The 25,590-nt window shown below is 35.6% G+C and overlaps 5 protein-coding genes and 2 long non-coding RNA genes across 16 annotated transcripts in view; 5 read left to right on the top strand and 2 right to left on the bottom strand.

Annotated features, from left to right (window-relative positions):
* Nucleotides 1-25,590, bottom strand: part of LOC139817272 (uncharacterized) — a 213,164-nt gene that overhangs the window by 62,025 nt on the left and 125,549 nt on the right. For 2 of the 5 annotated variants that reach the window (XR_011733170.1, XR_011733174.1), the window contains one exon: nucleotides 13,198-15,033. This is a non-coding gene — a long non-coding RNA (uncharacterized lncRNA). Of the gene's footprint in view, nucleotides 1-13,197; nucleotides 15,034-25,590 lie in introns of those variants that run through there. The other 3 variants (XR_011733171.1, XR_011733173.1, XR_011733172.1) reach the window with 3 other exon arrangements.
* Nucleotides 1,938-4,319, top strand: LOC139817259 (odorant receptor 4-like). 2 transcript variants are annotated; one of them, XM_071785212.1, is made up of 5 exons: nucleotides 1,940-3,124; nucleotides 3,349-3,448; nucleotides 3,698-3,808; nucleotides 3,942-4,097; nucleotides 4,160-4,319. In XM_071785212.1, exons 1-5 carry the CDS (start codon nucleotides 2,352-2,354, stop codon nucleotides 4,214-4,216), a joined length of 1,197 nt encoding a protein of 398 aa, XP_071641313.1. In that variant the 5' UTR covers nucleotides 1,940-2,351; the 3' UTR covers nucleotides 4,217-4,319. The 2 variants fall into 2 exon arrangements, with proteins under 2 accessions (XP_071641314.1, XP_071641313.1); XM_071785213.1 differs by lacking the exon at nucleotides 3,698-3,808 and having other exon boundaries at nucleotides 1,938-3,124.
* LOC139817273 (uncharacterized) lies at nucleotides 3,945-4,875 on the bottom strand. Its single transcript, XR_011733175.1, has 3 exons — nucleotides 4,734-4,875; nucleotides 4,356-4,556; nucleotides 3,945-4,118 (listed from the first exon to the last, which is right to left on the bottom strand). It is a non-coding gene; the product is annotated as an uncharacterized lncRNA (long non-coding RNA).
* Nucleotides 5,136-7,371, top strand: LOC139817260 (odorant receptor 10-like). Its single transcript, XM_071785214.1, has 5 exons — nucleotides 5,136-5,911; nucleotides 6,029-6,128; nucleotides 6,560-6,670; nucleotides 6,743-6,898; nucleotides 7,027-7,371. The coding sequence occupies exons 1-5, from the start codon at nucleotides 5,136-5,138 to the stop codon at nucleotides 7,078-7,080; spliced, it is 1,197 nt and encodes a 398-aa protein (XP_071641315.1). The 3' UTR covers nucleotides 7,081-7,371.
* LOC139817220 (odorant receptor 10-like) lies at nucleotides 7,526-17,486 on the top strand. 4 transcript variants are annotated; one of them, XM_071785133.1, is made up of 6 exons: nucleotides 7,526-8,284; nucleotides 8,369-8,679; nucleotides 9,511-9,610; nucleotides 9,772-9,882; nucleotides 9,973-10,128; nucleotides 16,493-17,486. In XM_071785133.1, exons 1-6 carry the CDS (start codon nucleotides 7,889-7,891, stop codon nucleotides 16,616-16,618), a joined length of 1,200 nt encoding a protein of 399 aa, XP_071641234.1. In that variant the 5' UTR covers nucleotides 7,526-7,888; the 3' UTR covers nucleotides 16,619-17,486. The 4 variants fall into 4 exon arrangements, with proteins under 4 accessions (XP_071641234.1, XP_071641231.1, XP_071641232.1 ...); XM_071785130.1 differs by having other exon boundaries at nucleotides 7,526-8,679; nucleotides 16,493-17,484; XM_071785131.1 differs by lacking the exon at nucleotides 16,493-17,486 and adding an exon at nucleotides 10,704-10,839 and having other exon boundaries at nucleotides 7,526-8,679.
* On the top strand, nucleotides 10,863-13,058 carry LOC139817237 (odorant receptor 4-like). Of its 2 annotated transcripts, none has more exons than XM_071785167.1 (5): nucleotides 10,863-11,668; nucleotides 12,003-12,102; nucleotides 12,220-12,330; nucleotides 12,514-12,631; nucleotides 12,913-13,058. In XM_071785167.1, the coding sequence occupies exons 1-5, from the start codon at nucleotides 10,863-10,865 to the stop codon at nucleotides 12,918-12,920; spliced, it is 1,143 nt and encodes a 380-aa protein (XP_071641268.1). In that variant the 3' UTR covers nucleotides 12,921-13,058. The 2 variants fall into 2 exon arrangements, with proteins under 2 accessions (XP_071641268.1, XP_071641267.1); XM_071785166.1 differs by having other exon boundaries at nucleotides 12,514-12,669.
* LOC139817726 (uncharacterized) lies at nucleotides 17,489-25,559 on the top strand. Its single transcript, XM_071786027.1, has 9 exons — nucleotides 17,489-19,146; nucleotides 19,385-19,484; nucleotides 19,607-19,717; nucleotides 19,857-20,012; nucleotides 21,065-21,933; nucleotides 22,123-22,222; nucleotides 22,344-22,454; nucleotides 24,198-24,353; nucleotides 24,430-25,559. Exons 1-9 carry the CDS (start codon nucleotides 18,326-18,328, stop codon nucleotides 24,481-24,483), a joined length of 2,478 nt encoding a protein of 825 aa, XP_071642128.1. The 5' UTR covers nucleotides 17,489-18,325; the 3' UTR covers nucleotides 24,484-25,559.

Here is a 25,590-nt window from a genome sequence, read left to right as displayed (position 1 = left end):
CAAAGGATTGCATCGAGCATATCAAGAAATATTAGAATAAAATGAGCCTGATAAAAGATCGCAAGACAATGATGGTCATCTCGAGGATCGGACGCAACCGCGCAATCCTCTGCATGGCTTTCCTGTACGACGGCAGATTCTTGTATCGCACGATCGTGCATATGCACGCGTGCGACGCGTACGTATGTTTATGTGTTCTCTATATCTTACAATAAACAGTAATATTATTTATTTATAATATTATTCAAAAAAGAAATAATATCTACAAAATTACCTTTTTGGAAATGATGATAAATGACGCCAAATGCATGCACCCTTTCATTATGTTAAACATTTGTACAAAGTTACAAAGGATTTGATATGAAAAACTGACACCAACTTATAGTTGTCAATGAAATCTAATGTTACAACATTTTATACTTTTGCATACTAAATATGAATAGAACCTTTTATCATGTGTATAAAATGGTTGATAAAAAAAACTGATGTCAATTAGAGTTTGTAAAATTTAAATTACTTGTATTTTAATATAAAAGTTATTATATCATAAAAAAAAATCTTTCAAGAATTTTATAAAATTAAAACCTGACACCAACTTATAGATTTCATAAAAATTTTTTTTTTTTTTAGTTAGTCGTTCGATCATCTTCTGCCCAATTCGTTTAATTAATGTTCAAAAAGCATTAATGATACCACCGACTGACGAATATGATAAAAATACTTTCCTTGTAAAACATTCATCTCTTTTCACAAGCATTTTTCCTCGTAAACTCTATCGCTGTATCTCTGTTCTCCACGGAACGTTTTAATTCTTAACGCATTTAAATACAAGGAAGCTTTAGTTATATGAGTTCACCTCGCGATCAACTCTTTTGTTTTTGATCATCAATCGCGTGATTGACGACGCGGGTTAAAACATTAATGTCCATTTCCACCAATACACCAGATTAACTTTAATTTTGGTTTAAATTACTTTTTATCTTTTTCTAATTCTTACAGATAGAAAAATAAGTTAATCTGATGCATTGGTTGAAATGGACATAAATGATTAAGAATATATTTTAGATTATGATAACAGCTGCATATTTTAATATGCACCAAATTATAATTTAATAATTTAATTAATATTTAAAGTTTAATTATTAAAATTTTAATCCTATATATATATGTGTGTGTGTAACGGTAAAATTGCATATTGAAATGTACTCATGCTATTTTTTGCCTCGTATATTAACATATACTTTTATTAAGAATAAATGGAACATTTGTTACTTTTACCGCAAGATTGAAAATTATTAATTTATACTGTTTGATATATACAACCCGGAATATTCGACATACAAATAAAACGGTTTCTTCCTGACTGGCACTGTCCTGCCATCGCATGTTACAATGTAGGAAGACATAAAGGTAAATATGATTGTTTTTCTAGTTGCTACCAAGTCCGACAAATGGATAATAATACTTTTCTCCGAAAACAATCATCCCTTTTGACAAGTAACTTTCCTCGCAAACTCTATCGCTGTGTAGTCTCCTGTTCTCCACGCAACGTTTGAATTGTTAATTAACGCGTGCAAACGCAGGAGAGCTTCCGTTCTGAGTTTAACTCGCAATCAACTTTTGTCTTCCATTGTCAGTCGTGATTCATGACGCGAATTACAACATAAAATAATTAAGAATATATTTCAGATTATGAAAACAGCTGCAGTATATTTCAATATGCACCAAAATATAATTCAATATTTTCTTTATAAATATTTAAAGTTTAATTATATCAAAATTTTCGCAAAATCGGTATACATATGAGTACCAAAAAATTGTATTTTTAGAAACATATGTATCAAATATAGATTAATGCGATGTAGGCATATGTCATACATACACTTTATCATTCTATTATCCTGCGAAACGTAGAAGTTATTTTTCTTAGCAAATACAATACATATTGTGACTGAAACAATATTAAGTTGACACAAAGCAGGAAGAAATAAAGTTAAATACTATAAGTTTTCTATGATAGGGAAGGTTGGCGGATAAAAATACACTTCTTCGGAAGCAAATCCCTCCCGACTCTTGATAAATTCACTTTCAAACTTTATCCATTTCGAGCTTACTCAATAATTCCGAACGCACGTTATTACTTATTCGTTTGACATGACTAATCAATTGTTCGCAACGCAAGCGCATTTGCGTACCGAGTTATCCTCTGACCGAGAGGTAACGCTCTGGGATCAGTGATGAAAAAGCACGCATCAGGTCGCAGTCTTGCGCGTTGTATGACGTTTCGTATGACAAAGCCATAACGTCACAAAGTGGTGCTCGTAAAAGTACACGACAATCATAGTGTAGAAATGTATCGAAATACGAATTACGAAAACGACATAAGATACACCATACAACTAAGTCGCGGTATTTTCCGTCTATTGGGCATCTGGCCGGAAACAGAGCCCTCCTTTCAAGAAAATCTCAAGAGGTTCTCGCTGATATTGAGCTGCTACTTTCTTGTTGGTTGCGAGCTAATCCCGACAATCCTGTACATACTGTTCATAGAAAAAAGAACTCGCATGAGATTAAAGCTTATATCATCCGTGATATTTGCGATACTTGCACTCATCAAGTATAGCAGCCTCTTGCTTAGCAAGAATCAAGTGAGACATTGTCTGACGCGAGTGAAGGACGATTGGCGTAATGTCGAAAGCGCGAGCGATCGTAATTCCATGATTGGTAAAGCCAGGATTGCGAGACGTTTGCTCATTATGTGCGGCATATTCATGTACACCTCCGGTTTGTATTTTCGTACATTCGTGCCGTTAAGCAAAGGAAAGTTCGTCAACGCTCAAAACGTCACGATCAGGCACTTGCCGACCCCGAGTTATTTTGTTCTATTCAACGGGCAAATCAGTCCCGCTTACGAAATCGTGTTCTTTATACAGTTTCTCTCCGGAATGATTAAGTACACCATCACAGTGGCGATCTGCAGTCTCGCCGCTCTGTTTGTTATGCATACATGCGGGCAGCTGGAAATACTGATGGCATTAACAGACAACATGGTAAATGAAACGGAGAAAGGAGATTTGGACAAGAAGCTGAGTTTGACCGTAGAATACCAGATTAAAATACGAAAGTAAGTTTTTGCTTGTATTAGTCACACTTCTATATCTGTATCTGTTTATTCTTATTATTTGTATCAAGATAAGAATCAAGAATCTGAAATCGATTGAATTTTGTATATGAAGTTACGTCACGTTAACGCGATGTGTTTTCTTTGTTTTATTAGTAACAATAAGTTCGTCTTTAATTTGGCAAATAAAGATTTTCTGACGAAAATTTGTGCGCGTTCCTTTATAGTTTCTTACGATTGGTGCAGAGCACTTTGCAGTATACAAGCTTGTTGGAAGTATTGGGATGTACGATGATTATATGTTTCTTAGGATATGATACTATCCTGGTGCGTCTAAATAATTATGTAGTGATAATAGCTGGCACAATTTTACGTCTAAATGTCTATTACTACGTTTGCACGAGCGTTGCTTTTATAATAACTTACGATAATTTACTTGCTCACGCGAAGAAATTATTATATGTTTCTACAGAAATAACGCTCGCGTAAACGTAGTATATTATTTTATCACGTTTGAAGCATATTCGCTATTTCGCATACACGCGTGCTTGATAAATATAACTGTCAATCCTATAGGAATGGAAAAATCAAAATGTTATATCTATGTTCTCCTCTTTTACTCTACTTACGTCATTTGGCTTCAACATTTATATCTTTTGTTTTATTGGTGAACAACTTTCTATAGAGGTATTGTATCATAAATGTATTGTCGATAAAATGCTTATAACGTGTTTAATGAGTAGTAGAGCACAAAATATATCAGACATTTTTCTTCTCGATTTTAATTTCATACTTCTAAATAACTTATTAATAAAACTAGGGAGAGAAATTAGCATTAACAGTGTGTACATTGGCCTGGTACCATCTTCCAAATATGAAAGCACGATCATTGATATTAGTCATAGCCCTATCGATTGTCCCGATGAAACTTAGAGCCGGGAAATTCTTCGATCTTTCCATCAAAACTTTCGGTGATGTAAGTAACGTAGTAGATTTACTGGTAAAAAATGATTAACTAAAATGTGTATTCTATTCTAGGTCGTTAAGACAGCTTTGACGTATTTTAATTTTATTCGGAAAATGTTGCAATTATAATTCGGCGCCTTGCACAAAAATATCTGACTTCTATTTTCTAGTAAACGTTGAGCGTTATTCAGCAGAAATATTAATAAAAGAATAAAAATGTTGAACTAAAAAATGTTATATATAACGCAAATTTTCTCTTAAAACTTACCCTGGAAAAAGTGAGATACTTAACAAAATATAAATCTCCTCGATTCAAATATATTTTTTTTATAAACGATGCATCATATCATTATGTTGTCCGATTTTTGTTTCTGACTTCCTGTTTGCGCCGAAAACACCTGAACTTGCGTAAAAGTTTCATATGTACGAGCTAGCACAAAATCTTTATTTGTTCATCATTAGTTCATCTCTGAATAAGAAGAGACACAATTAATATGTTTAGAAGACGGCGAGATAAACAATATGTTAGATACTTCTTTCGATTTTTATTTGATAACTACAACTTACTATTAGAATACTGACAATAAGAAAAGAAGTTGGTATAAATTTTTATATTGCAACTCCCATAATTATTTATATTCCTTACTTGATTCGCCGTATCTCTTGCTTCATCTTTCCACAGTAAAATATTTCATTGAACACGAAGGGATCAGCGTACTATCAAAGGATCAATACAACATGTGCGGTTTTCCTCCGCTCGCTATTTTTTTCCTCGCTATTTTCTCGCTACTTTCTAAAGTCGCTAGACTTCCCGTCGCGGTGATCCCTTCCTCGAACATCCCCAACAACTTTCCGCAACCTTTCCGTGATTTACAAGAGGGGAAAAAAAGATTGCGGGTAACAATCGCCGCATCTGCTGTCAATCTCCCTCACCTCTTCCGTTCTCGTCGAAGACGCAAGCGCAGTGTCATTCACATTTTCCGCTTCATGACGGTACGTCCGATTAGTCCATCGTCGGCGACATCAAGATCAAGTAGGTCCTCGAGTCATGCACATGAATATCCGCGATGACATCAGGCGCACCGTGCACGTTACGCGCGGTGTCTTAAACCTGATCGGCATCTGGCCGTCGCCCGATGTCACGTCCACTGTCAAAATCGTCCAGACAAAGTTGCTCAGGATCCTGTGCCAGGGCCTGCTCTACTTCATCTTCGTGCCGGGCATATTAAAGATGTTCCTCAAGGAGTCGAACGCGCGTCGTCGCCTCAAGATGATCGGTCCCATGTGCAACTGCTTGATGGCGGTGCTAAAGCACGCGATGTTGATCTGCCGAAGCGATCGAATCAAGGATTGCATCGAGCACATCGAGGAGGACTGGACTAAGACGAGTCTGGCGCAGGACCGCAGGATCATGATGGGCAACTCGAGGATCGGACGCAACCTCGCGATCTTCTGCGTGGCCTTCGTGTACGGCAGCGGATTCTCGTATCGCACGATCGTGCCGTTATCGCGCGGAGTCATCGTCACGCCGCAGAACGTGACGATTAGGCCGATGGGATTCGCTGGTTACTACGTATTCATCGACCCGCAGAAGACTCCGGCTTACGAGATTATCTTCTCGATTCAGTTTCTCTCCGGATTCGTGCAGTACTCGGTGACCAGCGGAGCCTGCAGTCTGGCAGCTCTTCTGGTGTTACACGCCTGTGGCCAGTTGAAAATTCTTATTGCCAGAATGGAGAATCTTACGCAGGCCGAATACTTCTCTGATAAGAAAGCCAACGTGGAACTGGCGGCCGTCGTGAGGCAGCATATCAGAATTAAAAGGTAACATTATTATGCCGATCGCATTGTGTATGCGGGGGAGAAAATTACACAATTGTCGTTTTACATATATAAAGAAAAAATTATTAAGAATGAGATGTTATTATTAATGCCATTCAGCTTTTTAAGCAAGGTAGAAGAAATTTTGCAATACGTATGTTTGGTGGAAGTAGTCGGGTGCACGTTCATCTTGTGTCTTCTTGGATATTATATAATAATGGTATGCGATATAATTGATAAGCTTATAATATAAATCAAGAATATGTACACGGAGAGAATTTTTCGTTATATTTTACCGTTAAATTGACTACAAACTTGGGACAACTTAGGAACCAAGGGATTTTTGAAATATACAAAAGACATTTTACAAACAACATAATAAAAATCACCAAGCAGATTGGTAATTTTTTAAAAATTATTGAAATTTTACTATACATTTTAGTAAAATTAATCCAATATATTTTATAATTTACTGTAATAGATATTAATATTTTTTATTATGGTAAAAATTAATCACAACAGCTCGCATAAAATTCTTTGTAATACATGTTGTCCCACAACTATCAGATTTTCATGATAAATTTTAAGAGAAAATTCTCTCTGTGTATTAAAGGAAATTAATTAATAGAAGATTTGATGTTCGTTCTACAGGAATGGGAAAATAACGATGCGGTGTCGATGCTAACATATACCATACTTCTTTTAACATTCATCTTTAATATCTTAATACTGTGCTTCATCGGTGAGCTTCTCACGGATCAGGTATTGATCGATAATTGTTACTTGATCAGATTGATCAAGAATTATTTATTTATTACGTAATCGTATATATAGAACATGAAGATGTACATTACCTTCTGTACTCTCGACTGGTATCGAATCCCGCACAAGACCGCGCGCGGTCTCGTTTTGATAATCGCGATGTCTAGCATTCCCATAAAAATCACAGCCGGAAAATTTATGGATTTATCTCTCAATAGTTTTGGCGCCGTAAGTGTGCTTCACATATTTCCATCTCGTTCGCTTAAAATGCCAGAAAAAAATTCAATGATCTTCTAGAATTCTAGTAATTCGAAACGATAAACCGTCATTTAAATATACAATTGTGTATTTTTTAGATTATGCGAACATCGGTCGCGTATCTAAATATATTGCGCACAACCAGCATTTAAAAGATGCAATTCGTTAGTTGAAAGAAATAAATTTCATCTGTAGAAAATCGTGCAGGATATTGAAATCTACGGATTTCAGTGTAATGTATATAGCACCATTAGTATATGGTAGATCAACGCAAGCATGAAAATTTCTGAATTCCTTTATCGCTATATTCATTTTTTATTACACACATATGTTGAAAGCAAAACGTCATATATTTTATCATTCGTCATAATCTTCATATATTTTTATATTCATTGTTGTGTCACGCATGTAACTTGGCATTAAACAAATTTTCGTATCTCTGATGCAAAGGGTTATTTAACTGCGAGGGTAATGTATGCGTTAACATTTTACTTACGTGACATTCTGCTTGCGCAGCACAAATAACATACGGCACAAATTACAGCTGACTATACCCTGGTTCGTAAATTTAAATTTTACAAAGTCGTACGATGCCACGCGTCGCACGGCGATTCTTCTCTTTGTCCGTCAACGTTGCGTTTATCCGACAGTTTGACACGTAAAATTCGCCAACCCCTTGCGTGTAACCCGGTATTATGCGCAGACGTTTTATGCACGCAAGCGCGCTGTACACTCTATTCTTACCGCACAAAAAAAAACCACCTGTCAACATATACACCTACCCAGTCATGCTCGAGTTTCTGGTCCCGCCTGACCATCTGTCAGTCGTGAACCCGAAATGCGGGAACGGAATTAACGGAAATTCATAGTGCTCGGGGAAAGAACGGTACACAAGCGCAAAATTCGTGATACAGAATTCAATCGCGTGTTAAATTTGAACTGAATAAAAGAAAGCTAATCATGAAAGGCTCGTCGAAGACAAACCGGCACGAAAACGATTTCAATTACGCAGTGCAAGTGACTCGCGTTATCCTGCGAATGATCGGCACGTGGCCGATTCCCGGTTACGCTTCCAACGTGGAAAGAATCGCGACCCGCTTGCAAAACGTCATTTGCTACTTTCTGTTCGCGTTCATCATCGTGCCGGGTCTGCTGCGGGTATTCCTGAAGGAACACGAGTTCAAACGTAGAGTCAGATTGCTCGCGCCGATCCTAAATTGTTGGATGGGTTGCATGAAGTACAGCCTGCTCATATACCACGCGAGAGAGATTCAATCTTGCGTGAAGCAGGCTTGGCAGGATTGGATTGACGCGATCGATTGGAACGATCGGCAAGCGATGCTGTCTAAAGCGAAGGTAGGCCGGAAGTTCGCGATCTTTTCTGCCGTCTTTATGTACGTCGGTGGACTGTCTTACCGCACTCTCGTGCCGCTCTCAAAGGGTCGCATGCTCACGCCGATGAACGTCACGGTGAGAGCGTTGGCCTGCCCGAGCTATTTTGTGAAATTCGACGGAGAGGTTTCGCCGGCATACGAGATCGTCTTCACTCTACAGTTCTTCGCAGGATTGATCACGTATTCGGCAAGGGTGGGCGCGGCTGGATTGGCTGCGTTTTTCATCATGCACGTTTGCGGACAACTGAACGTTTTAATCAACAAGCTGCAACGTCTCAATGACATGCCGCAGCCCGATGATCGAGCTATCGCAATATTGCTAGCTGATATCGTGGAGCATCAGATAAAAATAAAACAGTAAGTCTACAAAGATAAAGAAAAAGATATTTATGTAAATAAGACATTTCTTATTAATTTTAGTAAGGTCGAATAATTACGAAACGGAATTGATATAATGAAATTAGCATGTTATTATTGTACAATGTAGCTGTTTATATATTCTTTCATATTATGCTTATTAGGAAAAATACAACAGATTAAAATTACAAATTGTAAAGTGAAATAACGAACTATTACACTAGTCGGCAAAGTTAAATTTTTTTAATAACATGAATGAAATAGGATGTCTCTAATTCGTGCGTAGTAAATATGAAAAAGACAGTAAAAAGTTCGTAACACGTAACACTTTTTTATATTATCGATATACAATTTATGTAATTTCAAAGATCGAGATTTTTTACGTATTGTATAAAGCATGTTAGTCCCATTTATTACATTTTAATTTTCAGCTCTTGGATTAAAAAAAAAGCAATCTCATGTACAAAAAATTACGCTACAAGCAAATAAATTTTATATATTTTATTTATTATAATAAACATGAATAAGTCCGTATACATTAATAACAATAAAGTATTGAAAGTAAAGTATGAACCACTTTGAAGTCAGCAACTCAAAGAAACACATTAAGAAAAAAACCGAGTTTAATTATTAACTTTTTATTGTCATATTGTCATATAATTAGAATAAACCTTGTTAATTAGTGTAATTATTATGATTATGATATAAGGCAAATACTAGACAATTATTATTTTAACACTTTATTAAATACATTCTAATATGACATAATGCTGTAAACACAAAATTGCACAAATATTACAATTACAACATACATATATCGTTCGTTTACAGTTTCCTGAAACAAGTAGAACAAACTATGCGATATGTATGGTTAGTGGAAATAATGGGCTCTGCTATACTCTTATGCCTTTCGGGATACTACATTATTATGGTAAAAACGACGAACAATTTTCGCGCGGCCTTTATTCATGCATAATAATTTAATTTAAGTAGATTGAGTTCAATTAATTCTAGCATAGAAATTAAAACAGTGGATGCGGTATTTGTCGCAAATTATTTCGCAAGTATATTGCAATTGTTTTAACTTTATAGGAATGGGAGAATAGTAACTCGACAGCTATGTTAACTATGTCTGTGATGCTTACGTCATTCACTTTCTCCATTTTTACTAATTGCTACGTCGGTCAACGGTTGACAGATCAGGTAGCAAGTGACAAAATGCTTGCTGTGAAAATTAAACAGCAACGCGTTCATGATCATTGTCAATAAAATATACTTAATTAATTATGACAGAGCATCAAGTTTGGGTTAATGACGTCTACGACGAGTTGGCATCGTCTTAAGTACAAAAGAGCTCGTACTTTAATCCTGATAATGGCAATTTCCAATATTCCGGCAAAAATCTCAGCAGGCAGAATTGTAGAAATGTCTCTACCTACATTCAGTAACGTAAGTATAGAAGCTTGTCACATTTCCATTTACCAGTAGAAAATTATTTATCTATTTCGTTATTTCATAGATCGTAAAAACATCGATGGCATACTTTAATCTGCTCCGAAAATTCACATAATTGTGATGAAATAATTATCATAATGATATAGTATCCGTTTATAAATCTGTAATTAATACTATCTGACTGAATATTATTGGACTAAATGAATAAGATAATCAATTCTTGTTATTTTAATTTTAATCTTTCCTTTTATCTTTCATGAATATAAAAATATTTCATAAAAAATCAGGAAAAGTTAAACAGCACCTTTTCAGTATATTTTACATTTACTTACAATTTTTAATTTTAAAATTAGTTATAGCAAAAGATTCTCAGTATGTTGAGTTAATTAACAATTCGCGAACTTCTGTTCAATATAACTCACAATCTACGATGACCTAACGCAAGGTAGACGTCCTTTCGGCTAAAGGCCGTCTCGTGTGAATCGATCCCATCCTATAATTATCTCGTACCGGCAAAAAATTGCGCGCACACAACAATTTGTACCAAACTTTTCACCGTGCTGCGACAGAGGCACCGCGGGGCAACGGAGACGATTCACGCAGACGCGAGAGCGTGCATAATGCAAACTGGCAGGTTTCGTCGTACTTTTATCTGTCAGTTGCAATCGTGCGATCGCCTCGCAAACAAGTGAGAGGGAGATTCGGGTTTTCCCCCGGCTCGCGTCCATATGCATGCCATGATCGAACGAACGGATTTACGGAATTCCAACTATGAGTTGGACATTAGATACACCGTGCAGGTGCACAGATTGATTCTGGGACTGATTGGCATATGGCCGAACCTGGAGAAACCACCGAAACTGACGAGATTTCTCAGAGGACTCGTTAGGACCGCGTGCTGCTTTCTGCTATCCTTCAATCTGATACCGTGGACGCTGTACATGTTTCTAATCGTGGATACGTTCAAGAGCCGACTCAGAATGACGGGCGCGCTCTGCTTCTACAGCATGGTGCCTGCCATGTACTGCACGCTGATGTTACGGGAAGAACGTATTAAGGAATGCATGAGACATATGCAAGAAGACTGGCGAAATGTACAGGACACGAACGATCGCAGAATTATGTTGGACAAAGCCAAGGCCGGGCGATTCATTCTCATTTGCACCACGCTGTTCCTCTTCATCAGCGGCTTCACTTACCGTCTGATTCAGCCCATAGCCCGCGGCAAGATCGTGATCGGGAATGTAACGATCAGACCGCTGGTGCAGGGTAACTACTTTATCTTCTTCGATCCGCAGCTGAGTCCCGCTTACGAGATCGTGTTTTCGATGCATTTGGTGACCGGCATCGTCATATACGTTGTGAAAACCAGCGTCTGCGGGATCACCGCGTTGTTCACCATGCACGCTTGCGGACAGCTCAAGATGTTGGCCGTTTGGTTGGAGAATTTGGCGAACGAGGATCAATGGTCGAAAGATCGCGTCGTTGCGCTGAGATTGGCGGCGATTGTCGTGCATCACGTGAGGATACGTAAGTAAGTAGCTGAAGTTGTTACGTATTTCCCATTCTTTTCAAATTTCTTTCTAGGTATGTAATTTAACTCTGATATATGAACATTTCACATTGAAGTACTAACAATTTCGTGTGGTGCTCCTTGGGATCGATTAAGTTTCTATTTATTGAATATTAAATTCAGAAAGGCTCTCTGCAAATTTACTCCTTGAATTACCTTATACAATAAGCTTTATATAATGCCCTTATATAATAAGCCTTACACGATTAAAGATTTTATCAATAAAAATATTAATTTGAAAAAAGTTTTTAACATACAATACTGGAAATTATAATAACATAATTTCGAATTTTAGATTTTTACATCAAATACAAAACGTTGTAGGAGAAATGTGTTTTATCGAAATTATTGGTAGTACTTTGGTACTGTGTCTCTTAGGATATTACGTGATTACGGTATGCACACAACAGCGATGCATCATATTTTCAACATTTTATATCTATTTTCATGCAATCTACGTGCAGAATTTTCGTAGTTGCTCTGAGATTTTCAAATAAAATAATATTTTATAGGGATGGGAACGAAATGATGCACTATCCTTCATGACATATGCCATAATGCTCATATCCTTTACCTTTAATATTTTTATATTATGTTATATTGGGGAAGTTCTAAGTAGTCAGGTAAGATACATAGATAACAGAATTAAATGTTCAAATACAAAAAGTTAACCAAAAAAGTACATAAAAATAAAGTACTTTAAAATAATAAGCAACAAATAATGAAATAATACATTTAAAGGAAAGTTATTAATTTTTGATAATAAGATGCTAATATACGTAAACTTGTTGCACTTTACATGACAGGGGAGTAAGGTAAACACAACTTGCTGCACGATCGATTGGTATTGCCTGCCTAGTAAAGAAGCTCGTTGTCTTGTCCTAGTAATCGCCATGGCCAGATATCCTACGAAGCTCACGGCGGGTAAAGTAATCGATCTTTCATTCAGCAGCTTCGGTGCCGTAAGCAATTTTGTCTGTACATTTCACTCACAATATAGTAGTAACGAAGAAAAGTTTCCGTAATAGAAGTTTATAAGATTTTACATATATAATTAAAATGTAACCTTTAAGAATTATTTTATTAATATAGTACTTTATTAATATAGTATTATTCCGATAATCGGTTTTTCTTTAAAAATGCGGATAAGTTTACATATATATGTATATAACGTTTTATGTAAATAAATTTTATTTAATTTTCAGGTTATTAGAACTGCGATGGCGTATTTAAACTTATTGCGGACAGTTACTTTATAACTGTGTGAATATTAACACTGTGTGAATATTACATTGTATATATGAATATACAGTGTATATAAAAAACTTTATTACAATATGCAAAATAGGTATTTGTAATTGGAAATCTTAAATGGCATCCATACTAATTTGATTTTGTCTTTATTTTTCAGAGATTATTACCACCCAAAAACTCTAATATTATTTCATTTATAACAAAATTATTCAACTTTCAATTATTGATGAAAGAAATTATTACTAAAATATACATGTCAATTATGTATACACTGGCGGATCCTAAAGGAGATTTGGAGATTAAAACCCTCCCCCTTCCAAATAAATAAAATTAGTTTTGCTAGAAATTTTGCTATTAAAAAACCTACGAAAAAAACGAATACAACAAATCTTTAGAAATGTAAAAATGGGATTAGAAGTTTCACTACGTCATCGTCTCGCTGCTCCTGTAGTAAAAGCTAAGCGTGACAACAAGAAAAATATCAAACCAAATAATTTTGCCGAATTCCCCTCTCCCCCATTATCGACATAAGGATCTGCTAGTGCATGTATAATATATAGAATAATATTTGAATATTATTTTTTACAATTGATACCATTACGAACCATTTCTTGGCATAGTTCTTTTTTCACGAGAAATATACTTGTCTGTCCGTCAGACATATTGCAAAGACTAAACCGCACATTCGTCAGTTTGCGTATAACGCTTTTTCTTTTTTCACGATTTTTTAAAACGCAGGACTTCTACTATACAGCCAATTAAAATTCAACAGCGCTTTTATCTTCTTCTTCATGGCCGTGATGAAGTACTACGTCCAGCTTCTGCGCGAGGACACAAGTGTGTCAATTACATCGAGAGACTGGAGGAACGTGAAATACATGAAAGAGAGGAAGATCATGATGGAGAACACAAATTTCGGCTGTTACACTGTAAAAAAATTTTGTAAAATTACAACTATTATAGTGGGTAATTTTGAGACCCACTAATAGTTGTAATTATACAATATAATGGTTGTAATTTTACAAAATTACAGTACGGAAGGAAAAAGTAATTTTGTATTACAATTACACAAATTAAAAATGTGTGGAAATTTACACCTATTATAGTGGGTCTCAAAATTACCTGTAATTTTACAAAATTTTTTTACAGTGATAGCTAAGTGGTTGTCTGTAGCGTCTTTATATACGGCAGCGTTATGCTCTATTTCGTGGCGACACATTAACTCGCACGAAAATTGTTTAAGAGGATGGCAATCTTACCTATTTCTGTGACCGAGTATAGCTTGGCAGTCTTCTTCGCGATGCATGCTTGCGGACAGTTACAAAATGCTTATATCCTGGATAATTCATCTAGTTGACGGTTGAAAAGGCATCAACGATATTCGTCGATGCACCGACCGATAAATAGATAATAATACTTTCCTTACAAAACAATTATCCCCTTTGCAAGCAATTTTCCTCGCAAACTCTATCGCTGTAGTATAGTCTCTGTTCTCCACGCAACGTTTGAATTCTTAACGCGTGCAAACGCTGCAGGAGAGCGTTTACTATCAGTTTAACTTGCGATCAACTCTTGTCTTCGATCATCAATTGTGATTCACGATACGAGTTAAGACATTAAGTGATTAAGAATATATTTTAGATTACAGCAAACGGTTGCATATTTCATATTTCAATATACATCAAAACATTTTTACAGGAGCGAGAAAATAACGCTGCGGTGACCATGCTGATGTATATTATACTTCTTTTAACATTCATCGTTAATATCTTCATACTGTGTTTCATCAGTAAACTTTTCATGGATCAAGTATTGATCGATAACTGTTACTTAATCAAAACGGTGAGAATTATTTATTTGTTGTATTGTATATGTATAGAACACGAAGATGTACATTACCTGCTGTACGCTCGACTGGTATGGAATTCCGCACAAGACTGCTCACGATCTCCTTTTGATAATCGCGACGTCTAGCATTCCCATTAAATTCACTGCCAAAAAATATATGGGCCTCTCTCAATAGTTTTGGCGCCGTCAGTGTGCTCCACATATTTCTATCTTCGTTTAAAATGCTGAAACAAAAAGAAACAATGATCTTCTAGTTACTCAGAAATATTGCGCACAACCAGTACATTTAAAGCTGCGATTAGTTAGATGTTGGATAAATAAAATAAATTTCATATGTGGAAAATTCTGAATATTGAAATCTATGGATTTTAATTAAATGTATTACATAGCACCATTAGTACGATAGATCAACGCAAGCATAAAAATTTCTGAATTCTTTTATATTGTACTCCTACGTTAAAAGCGAAATGTATAATTTTTATACATTTTTATATTCACATCATTGTTATGTCACGCATGTGTGTGCGTGTAACTTAGCATTAAACAACAAATGAATACTCGCATCTCTGTAATGGGTTTTTTAACTGTGAGAGTAATGTATGTGTTAACATTTTAATCACATGCGACATTCTGCTTACACACCGCAAACGATATGCGTCATAAATTACAGATGACGTTACCCTTTCTGGTTCGTAAATTTAAAATTTACAAAATATAATCGTATAATTTCACGCACAGTAATTTTTTTTTGTACCCGTCAACGTTGCATTTATCCAGACACGTAAATTTTCCCAACCCCTTTGGGTACAACCCCAATATTATGCGCAGACGTCTTGTGCACGCAAGCGCGCCACATACTCTACATTTACTGCAAAAAGAAGACCACCCATTATCATTATACATTTACCCGGTTATATCCGAACTGATGGCCCCTCATGACCATTTATCAGCCATAAACTCAAAATTGCAGAAACGCTATTAACCGAATTAAACGCTACTAAACGTAGAATCAGATTGCTTGCGTCGCTCCTAAATTGTTTGAAGTATAAATCGCTCATGTAACCACAGGAGAGATTCAATCTTGCGTGAAACAGACGGGGCAGGATTGGAGTGACACGATCGATTGGAACTTCTTATTTTAATCTTAATTTTCTCTTTCATATGAAAACATTTCATAAGATTCAGAGAAAGTTAAAGAGCAACTTTTCGGCTGTTTACATAATTTACATTTACCTAAGAGTCAGAATTTTTAAGATTAGTTGCCGCGAGAGATTCATTATGACTTTCAATTAACAATTTGCGTATCACTGTTCAATATAACTCAGGATGACCTAACGCAAGATAGACGTACTTTGCTAAGGGTCGTCTCGTGTGAATCGATCCCATCCTGTAATTATCTCGTATCGGCAAAAAATTGCGCGCACGTAACTTTTGTACTAAACTTCTAACTGTACTGCGACAGAACCGCGGTGACGGGGGATATTCACGTAGACGCGAGAACGTATATAATACAAACCGGCAGGTTTCGTTGTATTTTTTTATCTGTCAGTTGCAACCATGCGACCGCTTTGCAAACAAGTGAAAGAATTTTCCTCCGACTCATCTACATGCATACCGTAATCGAATGAACGGATTTATGGAATTTTAACTATGGAGAATGACTTTATCTTCTTCGATTCACAGCTGAGTCCCGCTTACGAGATCGTGTTTTCGATGCATTTGGTGACTGGCATCGTCATTGTGAAAATCAGCGTCTGTGGGATCACCGAATTGTTCACTATGCATGCTTGTGGACAAAGCTGTGAATGAAAATCAATAATCGAGAGATCGCGTCGTTGCAGTTGCTCTGAGATTGTCGGCGATCGTCATGTATCAGATAAGAATACATAAGTAAGTAGCTGAAATTGTTATGCGTTTCTCGTTAGTTCTAATTTTTTTTTAGATTTGTAATTTGACTTGATACATGAAAACTTTAGATTTAAATATTAATAATTTCGCTTGTGATGCTTTATGGGATTAATTAAATGTCTATTTTTTTGAATATTAAATTCAAAAAGACTCTGAGTAAATTTATTCCTTGAAATAGTGTTACATGATTAAAGATTTTATCAATAAAAGTATTATGTTAATTTAAAAAAAACGTTTTTAACATTACTGAAAATTACAATAACAATTAATCTCGAATTTTAGATTTTTACATCAGATACAAAATATTGTAAGAGAAATGTGTTTTATCGAAATTATTGGACGTATTTTAATATTGTGTCTCCGCGATAACGACATGCATACAACAGCGATGCATTATATTTATTAACATTTGATATATATCTATTTTCATGCAATCTACATGCATATTTTTCGTAATTGCTCTGAGATTTTCGAATAAAATAATAATACATTTTAGAGGTGAAAACGAAATGACGCACTATTCTGACATATGCTATAATGCTCGTTTACTTTACTTCCGACATTTTTATATTATGTTACATTGGGGAAGTTCTAAGTAGTCAGGTATGATACATAGATAATTGATACGTAAAAATAAAGTACTGTGTGTATAAAAGTAATAAGTAACAAATGTTATTTAAAGGAAAGTTATTAAATTTCGATAATACAATGCTAATATATACATGCACTTGTTGCACATGACAGGGGAGTAAACACAATCTGCTGCGCAATCGATTGGTATTACTTGCCTACAGTAAAGAAGCTCGTTGTCTTGTCCTATAGTAATTGCGCCATGGCCAGGTATACATATCTTACGAAGCTCACGTCGGGTAAAATAATCGGTCTTTCATTCTAGAGCTTCGAGACCGTGAGCAATTTTCTTCGTATATTTCACTCACAATATAATAGAAACAAAAACAGTTTCAATGATAAAAGTTATATATATCTGAAGTTATATATTTGTAAAAATGTAACCTTTAAGAATTATTTTTTTAACATCGTATTTTTATATAGTATTACTCTGACATTTTTCTACTTATAAAGAATATAACTCAAACTTCAATTATTAATAAAAGAAATTATTAATTAAATATACAACTTATACGTATGTATAATATATATATAGAATAATATTTAAACACCATTTTTTTACAATCGGTATCACGAATTACGTCAAAGCACAGTTCTTTTCATATAATAAATATATTTCTCTTTCCGCCACCACATTATAAAGACTGCCGCACATTCGTCAGCTTGTACATAACGTTTATTCTTTCTCCACAATTTTTTTAAATCGGAATTCAGTCCAAATATAACTTCACGTCGTCTCCCTTAGTGTCTACCAACATGAGCTATTATAAACTGCCCCTTTCAGGAAACGATTCTCGAAGCACCACGTACACTTTTCAGATAATCGAACAAAGTTTTCCGCTACTCGCTTAGAAAATTTCCGCGTAAAATCCCTTTTTCTTCCACGGAGACCACAAAGTGGCGCAAGCGCAAATCATGTCGATGACAAGCTCGTAGCATCGCGACTGTCAGTACGTATCAATCATCCGTACTGCGATAATGGAAAACTCGCTCCATTATCCTGATACCCGCGACGAGCCTAGGCTGTATAATCAGAATTACAAAAATGATCTTCGAGCCAATATGCGACTGAATATCTGGGTCATGAAGATAATCGGTACATGGCCGCTGAGACATTCCTGGATAGAGACGCTGTGGTACAGAGCGCTGAATGTCATCTGCTACGTGCTACTGGGTTTTCTTCTAATTCCCAGCAGCATGTTCATCGTCCTGGAAATCAAGGACTTCTACAACCAATTAAAACTCGGCAGCGCTCTCACCTTCTTCTTCATGGCCGTTTTGAAGTACTGCGCCCTGCTTCTGCGGGAGGAGGACATACGTAGATGTGTCGATTACATCGAGGGTGACTGGAGAAACGTAAAATACACGGACGAAAGGAGGATGATGCTGGAGAACGCGAACTTCGGCCGTCGATTAGCGGTCGTCTGCAGCTTCTTTATGTACGGCGGTGTCTTGTTCTATTTCGTGGCGGTGCCGTTAACTCGCGCGAAGACCGTCGAAGAAGATGGCAATCTCACCTATCGTAGGCTGGTGTTTCCAGTGCCCAACGTGATCGTCGACACCCGTCATAGTCCCGTCAATGAAATCTTTTATTTCATCCAGCTATTTGCCGGCTTTATCATCCACAACATCACGGTAGCCTCATGCGGCTTGGCAGCCCTCCTCGCGACGCATGCTTGCGGACAGCTGCAGGTGCTCATGTCCTGGATAAACCATCTAGTTGACGGTCGTGAAGGCGTCAACGATACCACGGACGAGAGACTGGCTAATATAATACAATTACATGTGCGCATCTTGAAGTAAGTATGACTTCGAACCTGTTAAAACATTGCATCGTCATTTGTTAAATGTTGCGATGCCAAAAATTAATTTATACCGACAATTAACTAATGTTATGCGATAACCGAATATATTTGACAATAATTTAAGTTTAAATAATTAACAAGCAAACTTCTTTGAATAAAGAGATATTGCCACATAAAATATAATTTTTATAAAGAAGATATGCTATTATTAGTTTCTTCTACGTATTTTTAGCTTCATATCGCTAACAGAGGAATTGTTGCATGAAATATCTCTGATCGAAGTTGTGGGATGTACATTGAATATATGTTTTCTTGGATATTATTGCATGATGGTACATATCGACTTAACATAATAAGTTCATGAATCCTATATTGTTATAAATAATATAAGAAGAATCATTATCCCTTTTTGATGTTAATTATTTGGCAATCATACAAATTCTGTGTATTGTAGGAATGGGATTTTAAGCAACCTGTAAGCGGCTTAACATATTTGATACTCCTCATTTCGCTAACATTCAACATATTCATATTTTGTTACATAGGCGAACTTTTAACGGAACAGGTATACCAGTTATTTTCCAAAACATCATTACACAACGTCCAAATCCTTCGAACTTCGAACAACGATATATTGTATAATAGCGCCAGATAATTTGAAACACTTTTCGTGACAATCATCTATAACAGAAATCTTATGACAGACTGTAAAAGTACGTGAGAGCTCGTACATGATCGATTGGCACCGGCTTCCGAAAAAGAAGAGTCTTGCCGTAATCTTGATAATATGTATGTCCAACGCAACCACCAGACTGACTGCCGGAAATATAATCGAGCTGTCCATCAGCAGCTTCGGTGACGTAAGTATTATACTCATATAATTAAAAAATTTAGAATTCTACGTTACCTATTAATATTTTTTAAAACTCAAGAGTTTAATTAAAAAAAAAAAGAAAACAACATATAACAAAATAAAAAATCTGTTGCATTCTATGATCAAGATAAATATCTTTAAATTAATCGTATAAGATATTATAACAATATAATTATTTTAAAAAGGTTATCAAATCATCTGTCGCTTACTTGAACATTCTACGAAAGTTTACTACTTGAGAAAGTACGATTTGAAATGGTAGTATTCATCAAATGACATTAAATCCTTCACGAAACTACAGTAAACTTTATACGAGTACGTTTATTCAATGACTCTTGATAATTGCGCTCCGAATAAAACAGTCGAAGTATGTAATATTGCACTTTTTCAATTATTACCTGGTACTATTTGGAGATTAGACTTGTCTTCTCAGATAGTATCATTAGATACGCGCACTTCAGTTATTTTATATATTAATAAACTATTGATGCTCCAATACAAAACAGAATAAACTACTTCCCAATGTATCTTTATAAAAATATACTTCGTTCAAATGATATTACGGGAACAATTCTACTACATTATACAACAATTTTTACAATTTGGAGAACATATCGCAAAAAAATAAGACAAAACATTTCCTTCATTTGAAAACCAATCATCATCATATCATTGTAATATCATTATTTTTATATGACTCATATATAAGCATTAAATGTAATCTACATACATGTATACGTAGGAAAAATCGTGTTTATCGTGTAATATCGTACAACACTTACGCAACAAAGAAACATTTGCGATCCGTCCCGATCGCGGAAAAAATCTCCGCGAAGAATGTAAATCTTTTCCGTTTATAATTCATGAACAGACAGGTGCAGCACCGCATGAGGAAACCTACGATCCCCCTCGCGGAAATCGAGAATTGCGTCTGCAAAGTTCACCCTTCGTGTTCCGATCGCTTTGATCGCCCCTTTCCTAGAAGGGAAGGCGCGCTGTAACAGCGCAGACGCGGCGCGCGTTTGACTTTCCTCGTTCAAACTCTCGCGCATTCCTCTCAGTGATCGTCAAACCTTCGCCAGTTCAATAATGATAGAAACTATAACGGAAAGAACGAATCCTGTCGCAACGGTCTACGAGCATGAGAAGGACATGCAGCTGAGCGTTCAGCTGAACCGTTGGATACTACAGCCGATCGGTGTCTGGCCGAAATTAACTGAGATTTCACATATGGAGAGATACGCGTACGGGCTGATAAACATAATTTGCACCAGCCTGATCGGCTTCCTCTTCGTGCCTTCTGCCATCTTCATGGCACTCGAAATGGATAACACGTACCACATCTTAAAACTTTCCGGTCCGCTGAGTTTTTGCCTAATGGCCGTTGTCAAGTACTCCTCGCTGATCTTCCGCGAGAACGATATTCGCACGGGTATCAAGCATATCGAGAGCGACTGGATGAACACCCAGCATCACGGCGATCGGGTCATCATGATCAGGAGCGCGAAGTTTGGCCGACGTCTCGTGGCCATCTGCGCGTTCTTCATGTACGGCGGTGCCGTGTTCTATTATCTCGCTCTGCCTTTCAGTAAGGGCAAGATCACGGAGAGCGATGGTAACCTGACGTATCGGCCACTGGTGTATCCAGTCGCCCGGGTGATTGTCGACGCGCGACACAGTCCCGTCGCTGAGATTCTCTTCTGGATCCAATGCTTGTCGGGTTTCATAGCACACTCCATCACTGCCGGTGCCTGCAGTTTGGCCGCCGTGTTCGCGATGCACGCTTACGGCCGCCTAGAGGTTTTAATGCAATGGATTGAACACCTAGTAGACGGTCGGGAAGACTTCTGCGATAACGTGGACGAGAGATTGGCAATGATCGTGCAGCAGCACGTTCGAATTTTACGGTGAGTCATTCTCCGACGAGGATCGTTGATATCTTTTCAAATTCTTATTAAACAGTGTCATTAAAACTGTAGTAAAGTGCTCTATATAATATGTATTTATAGAGCACCCCAATTACTTTTTATTTGTTTACGTAACGACATTCTCTTGCGAAATATATTCTGTCCGATAATACATTCGTTACCTTCCAGTTTTATATCGCTAACGGACAAAGTACTGCGTGAAATATCTGTCGTGGAAATTGTAGGATGTACGTTAAACATGTGTTTTCTTGGATATTATACTCTCATGGTATGCATATCGTACAAAATGTACGTACCATGCGAAGCGCATTGCTATTTCGAAGCAATGTCGGAGAGCAACGTATACGATTTACAATGGAGCCTCGAATACAGGAATCTTTACTTTCCAGGAATGGGAGAGTAAAGAGACTACAAGTTATATAACGTATATCGTTCTTCTTATATCTCTTACGTTCAATATTTTTATATTTTGTTACATCGGCGAACTTGTTGCCGAAAAGGTAAAGTACTTATAAACAAATTGCTTGCACTTTCCGTGAAAAAATATTCATATCTGATCATATATGATCATATCTGTTTGGCCATATATGGTCAGATATGGAAATTGGCCAGATCTGAGGATATATGATCTAATCATACCTGATCAGATATTAACATATACAATAATACCAGATCCCTCAGATCTGGCCAATTTCCATATCTGACCACATCTGGCCATTCATATATGATCATATATGATCAGATATGAATATTTTTTCTCGGGATATTTTCAAAAGTTATTTTTTAAGAGTGTGTGACTTTATTATAAAAGTAGACTCCACGATACAACTAATACAAAAATTGTGCCGCTCTATAGTGCGAGACAGTGTCGTGTCTTTTGATATCGTTCTTATTATAACACTGTTTGTCATCTATCGAATACTTTGAGATGCAATATCTGATCTGATCATATATAATCTTATATGACTATATAGGTTCATATATGATTATATATGCTCTATATATGGGTATGTAAAACTTATATCTGTGTTCATATCTTATTTATATATGTTCATATACTGTCAGATATGAATATTTTTCCCGCGGACATTTTATTCGCCTAAAAGTCCGGGAAAAATATTCATATCTAACAGTATATGAACATATATAAATGAGATATGAACAGATATAAGTTTTACATACCCATATATAAAGCATATATAATCATATATGGTTATCTATCGCCATATATGATCAGATCTTGTGTCATGTATAATGTACGATGTGATCATATATGGCGATAGATAACCATATATGATTATATATGCTCTATACATGGGCATGTAAAACTTATATCTGTTCGTATCTCATTTAATGTTCATATACTGTCAGATATGAATAATTTTCCCGGACATTTTATATCATTATATCCCAATCTGGTCATATATAGACAGATCTAATCATGTTTCATATCATTTCCGGCCATATATGAACATATACAATCATATACAGCATCGTGTCTTTTCATATATGATCATATACAGTGCCGATACAGTTATGTATGGCCACATATAATTATATCTGATAATACATGGCCGAACATTCTTTATATACGACCATGTGAGGCCAGATACGATTATGTATAGTGTCATATCTGTTACACATAATAATATGTCTGACCATATATGAACTTATATGATCAGATCTTGTGCCATGTATAATGTACGGATCTGATCATATATGGCAATAGATAACCATATATGATTATATATGCTTTATATATGGGCATGTAAAACTTATATCTGTTCATATCTCATTTATATATGTTCATATATATATATATATATATATATATATATATATATATATATATATTATATATGTTTATATATGTTCATATACTGTCAGATATGAATATTTTTTCACGAGTTGTGATAAATTAAAAGCAAACTTTATGATAAAGTATATTTTCACGGTATATTTTTATAATAACAGGAATATTATAATTCTAATAATAATAGAATTTATAAAATTTATATTTTAGAAAGTAACTCTTGGGCCGGTATTCATAGTCGGTTCTTATATTTAAGACCGTCTTAAGTACAATCTTAAGATGTCATTAACCAATTACAGAGCTGTATTAACATTTTAAAATATATTACTTAAGATAGTTTTAAAATAAGATCTGATTATGAATACCAGCCTTATAGTAATTGTAATTGTGTATCACATAAAAGAAATAACAAAAATAATCTTGTAAACAGTGCAAGAAGGTCGGCGAAGTATCGTACATGATCGATTGGCATCTTCTATCGGGAAAAAAGGGTCTCGCTCTCGTATTGATGATCGCGATGTCCAATTCGTCGGTCAAACTTACAGCCGGAAATCTCTTTGAATTGTCCCTCAGTACTTTCGGCGACGTGAGTAACGCAGCATCAATGTCTATCATATTTGTTTCGAGCAATATGACTTATACATCATTCGTCCAACTGATAGGTGGTTAAAACATCTGTCGCTTACTTGAACATGCTGCGTACGTTAACTACATGAAATTTGTTTGAAGTGTCAAAATTATTAATACAACGATTAATTGCAAATAAATGCCAATTATAGTTGCCTGATGCATATCGAGAAGAAAGAAAGAAATAAATATGTAGTATAAATATTTTCCTTTAAATTATCTCTTGACGCTACATATATTATTACATAAGGTAAAATCATGTAATACAAAATACAATTGAAAATATTAGAATTTTGTTTTCATATTATTGTTATATATCAAATAGTATCATTAGATATGTGCATTTTTACTATATATCTCATATTTTTATATTTTTACTCATGCTTGATGAACTATACTGATGCTTCAAAATGCAAAGCAACGAGATAAAATTTTTTCAATATATTTCTATAAAAATATATTTCGTTCAAATATTATATATATATAATATTTGTTCATATATTAATAGAGAGAGAGAAGAAACAGTTCTATTCCATTATAAAATAATATCTAGAATTTGGAAAACATATCTTGAAGTAAAACAAAGCATTTTCTTTTCATTTAAAAACATGATATCTTTATTTTTATAAATTCGTGTAAAAGTATTACATATTTTTATAATTCGTCTATTTAAGTATTTTATGTAATCTATATATATGTATTTGTATGCAAAATTATATTCATCCACATATGATATTATATAATACCTTATACAAGAAAGAATCATTTGCGTTCCGTCCCGATAAGTCGCGGAAAATATCTCCGCGAAGAATGTAACTCTTTCCTTTCATAATTCATGAACAGACAGGTGCAGCAGTACCACATAAGGAAACCTTGATCCCCCTCACGGAAATTGAAAACTGCTCACATAAAGTTTATTATGTTCGTTTCCTGCCTACGTATCCTGCCGATCGCTTGATCGCCCTTTTCCTAGCAGGAAAGTCGCGCAGAACAGCGCATTCGCGACGTTATAACAGATTTTTTAACTGTCAAGATAATGCATGTGTATATTTGTATATATGATGTAACATTTTCCGTACATATGGCATTCGGCTTACGTAACTATATGCAGCACAAATCACTTGGCGCGCGCAATATCATTTCTAACTCGTAAATGTAAACTTTAGAAAATTGCATTGTACTTTACGTCGCACGAT

Source organism: Temnothorax longispinosus, chromosome 8, assembly GCF_030848805.1.
Source record: "Temnothorax longispinosus isolate EJ_2023e chromosome 8, Tlon_JGU_v1, whole genome shotgun sequence".
Lineage (NCBI taxonomy): Eukaryota > Metazoa > Arthropoda > Insecta > Hymenoptera > Formicidae > Temnothorax > Temnothorax longispinosus.
This window is presented reverse-complemented; position numbering and strand designations above follow the sequence as displayed.

Coding starts and splice junctions, on each gene's coding strand:
- LOC139817259 (XM_071785212.1), top strand. CDS start 2,352: ATGTATCGAAATACGAATTACGAAAACGACATAAGATACACCATACAA. Junction 3,125..3,348: donor TACCAGATTAAAATACGAAA/GTAAGTTTTTGC, acceptor GTTCCTTTATAG/TTTCTTACGATTGGTGCAGA. Junction 3,449..3,697: donor TAGGATATGATACTATCCTG/GTGCGTCTAAAT, acceptor TCAATCCTATAG/GAATGGAAAAATCAAAATGT.
- LOC139817237 (XM_071785166.1), top strand. CDS start 10,863: ATGCATGCCATGATCGAACGAACGGATTTACGGAATTCCAACTATGAG. Junction 11,669..12,002: donor CATCACGTGAGGATACGTAA/GTAAGTAGCTGA, acceptor TTCGAATTTTAG/ATTTTTACATCAAATACAAA. Junction 12,331..12,513: donor GGGAAGTTCTAAGTAGTCAG/GTAAGATACATA, acceptor TTTACATGACAG/GGGAGTAAGGTAAACACAAC.
- LOC139817220 (XM_071785130.1), top strand. CDS start 7,889: ATGAAAGGCTCGTCGAAGACAAACCGGCACGAAAACGATTTCAATTAC. Junction 9,611..9,771: donor CGGGATACTACATTATTATG/GTAAAAACGACG, acceptor TTAACTTTATAG/GAATGGGAGAATAGTAACTC. Junction 9,883..9,972: donor GTCAACGGTTGACAGATCAG/GTAGCAAGTGAC, acceptor TAATTATGACAG/AGCATCAAGTTTGGGTTAAT.
- LOC139817726 (XM_071786027.1), top strand. CDS start 18,326: ATGGAAAACTCGCTCCATTATCCTGATACCCGCGACGAGCCTAGGCTG. Junction 19,147..19,384: donor TTACATGTGCGCATCTTGAA/GTAAGTATGACT, acceptor ACGTATTTTTAG/CTTCATATCGCTAACAGAGG. Junction 21,934..22,122: donor CAGCACGTTCGAATTTTACG/GTGAGTCATTCT, acceptor GTTACCTTCCAG/TTTTATATCGCTAACGGACA.
- LOC139817260 (XM_071785214.1), top strand. CDS start 5,136: ATGCACATGAATATCCGCGATGACATCAGGCGCACCGTGCACGTTACG. Junction 6,671..6,742: donor GTGAGCTTCTCACGGATCAG/GTATTGATCGAT, acceptor TCGTATATATAG/AACATGAAGATGTACATTAC. Junction 6,899..7,026: donor CTCTCAATAGTTTTGGCGCC/GTAAGTGTGCTT, acceptor TGTATTTTTTAG/ATTATGCGAACATCGGTCGC.